This window comes from Branchiostoma floridae, chromosome 2 (genome assembly GCF_000003815.2).
Source record: "Branchiostoma floridae strain S238N-H82 chromosome 2, Bfl_VNyyK, whole genome shotgun sequence".
Classification (NCBI taxonomy): Eukaryota; Metazoa; Chordata; class Leptocardii; order Amphioxiformes; family Branchiostomatidae; genus Branchiostoma; species Branchiostoma floridae.
This window is the reverse complement of record NC_049980.1, coordinates 20,350,599-20,351,775: the sequence shown is the minus strand read 5'-3', so window position 1 is coordinate 20,351,775 and position 1,177 is coordinate 20,350,599. Positions and strand designations below refer to the sequence as shown.

Below are 1,177 nucleotides of genomic sequence, written 5' to 3'. Positions count from 1 at the left end.
CATAATAGATCTAATGAAATGTTTTAAGTACTTGTTACGACGAATTTGTTGTTAGTTCGCACCCATTCATTTCTCCATGCGACCTACTTTATAACACCATGGTATAAAACTTGTACTGCGGTTGTACGTATTTTGAGGGTTGATACGGTTTAGATTCACTGACAGTTGATCACGCGGGCTGTTCTGTCCGTTTGTTGCACCCTTGCCGATTACCGAGTGAGTAGTTTCCGACTGGCGCTTCGTAGCGGGGCCGGGTTTTCCATTACATTACAGTATGTGGCTACAGTGCACTGCCATAGATTATTTAAGTTCTGCTAATCTACTCCTCCAAACAGCGCATGTCACCGAGAGCCTTCAGAGAAGGTGATGTCTAGTTCTCCGAAGAACTGAAATGAGTCAATATGATATTTGATTTTTAATGAGGAAAGTTTTTTTTGTAAAACCTTTGCCCATAAAGTTACAGCTTCATTTGCTATACACCACTCAGATCATACGAGTATCATGTCGGCTGTTGGCTACTTGTACCATATGATCTTTTACAAAGGTTACCTATACTATCTCCCTGACAGCGATGAACAACACAGGTAGAGCTGATGACCAAGAAGAAGGATTGGTTGATCATGACAATTTTTCGGAATGCAACGTTGCAGCAATGCATCAGGCGATGTACTGCACCGTGAGCTGGACAGAGAAACCAAAGGTGAACTTCACAATACTTATTTTCATTGACAACTTGCGCGCACATGGAGTCTGTCTGCTTGTGAAAAATATTTTTACAAATTCGCAATTCGTTGTTAGCGGTCTGGTTTGGTTTGAGCCTCCAACATGACTAGCTCCATTTCCCAAACAATCACAAAATAACACAAAATAACAATCCATATGGAAAAAAACAGCATGGATGTGGGTGAACTGCACGCCTTTTTAGGAAGTGTTTCTTTTTTAGTCATCTACTGATTTTCATCTATTGTCATGTGTTTATCATCCATGTTCTCTGTACTGTTTCTAGGTGTCCAACTCCAGTGATGCTCGCCGGCAAGGACTTTGCGCTCCTATGTCGTGCAGTGAAATGGAAGTAGCGCTTCTTGTAAAGACAGGTATGCATACTAAATCTAACAAGCCGACAGTGGAACATTCTGGAAAATTATAGTCCATACGGTATGGTTTACTTCCCTACCGA

General features: G+C 41.4%; 1 protein-coding gene across 3 annotated transcripts in view; it reads left to right on the top strand.

The window, feature by feature from the left end:
* Window positions 1-1,177, top strand: part of LOC118409318 (nose resistant to fluoxetine protein 6-like) — a 23,553-nt gene that overhangs the window by 19,693 nt on the left and 2,683 nt on the right. For all 3 annotated transcript variants that reach the window (XM_035810264.1, XM_035810265.1, XM_035810263.1), the window contains exons 2-3: window positions 570-700; window positions 1,007-1,094. In XM_035810264.1, coding sequence (XP_035666157.1) covers window positions 572-700; window positions 1,007-1,094 — 217 coding nt within the window. In that variant the 5' untranslated portion in view covers window positions 570-571. The remainder of the gene's footprint in view (window positions 1-569; window positions 701-1,006; window positions 1,095-1,177) is intronic.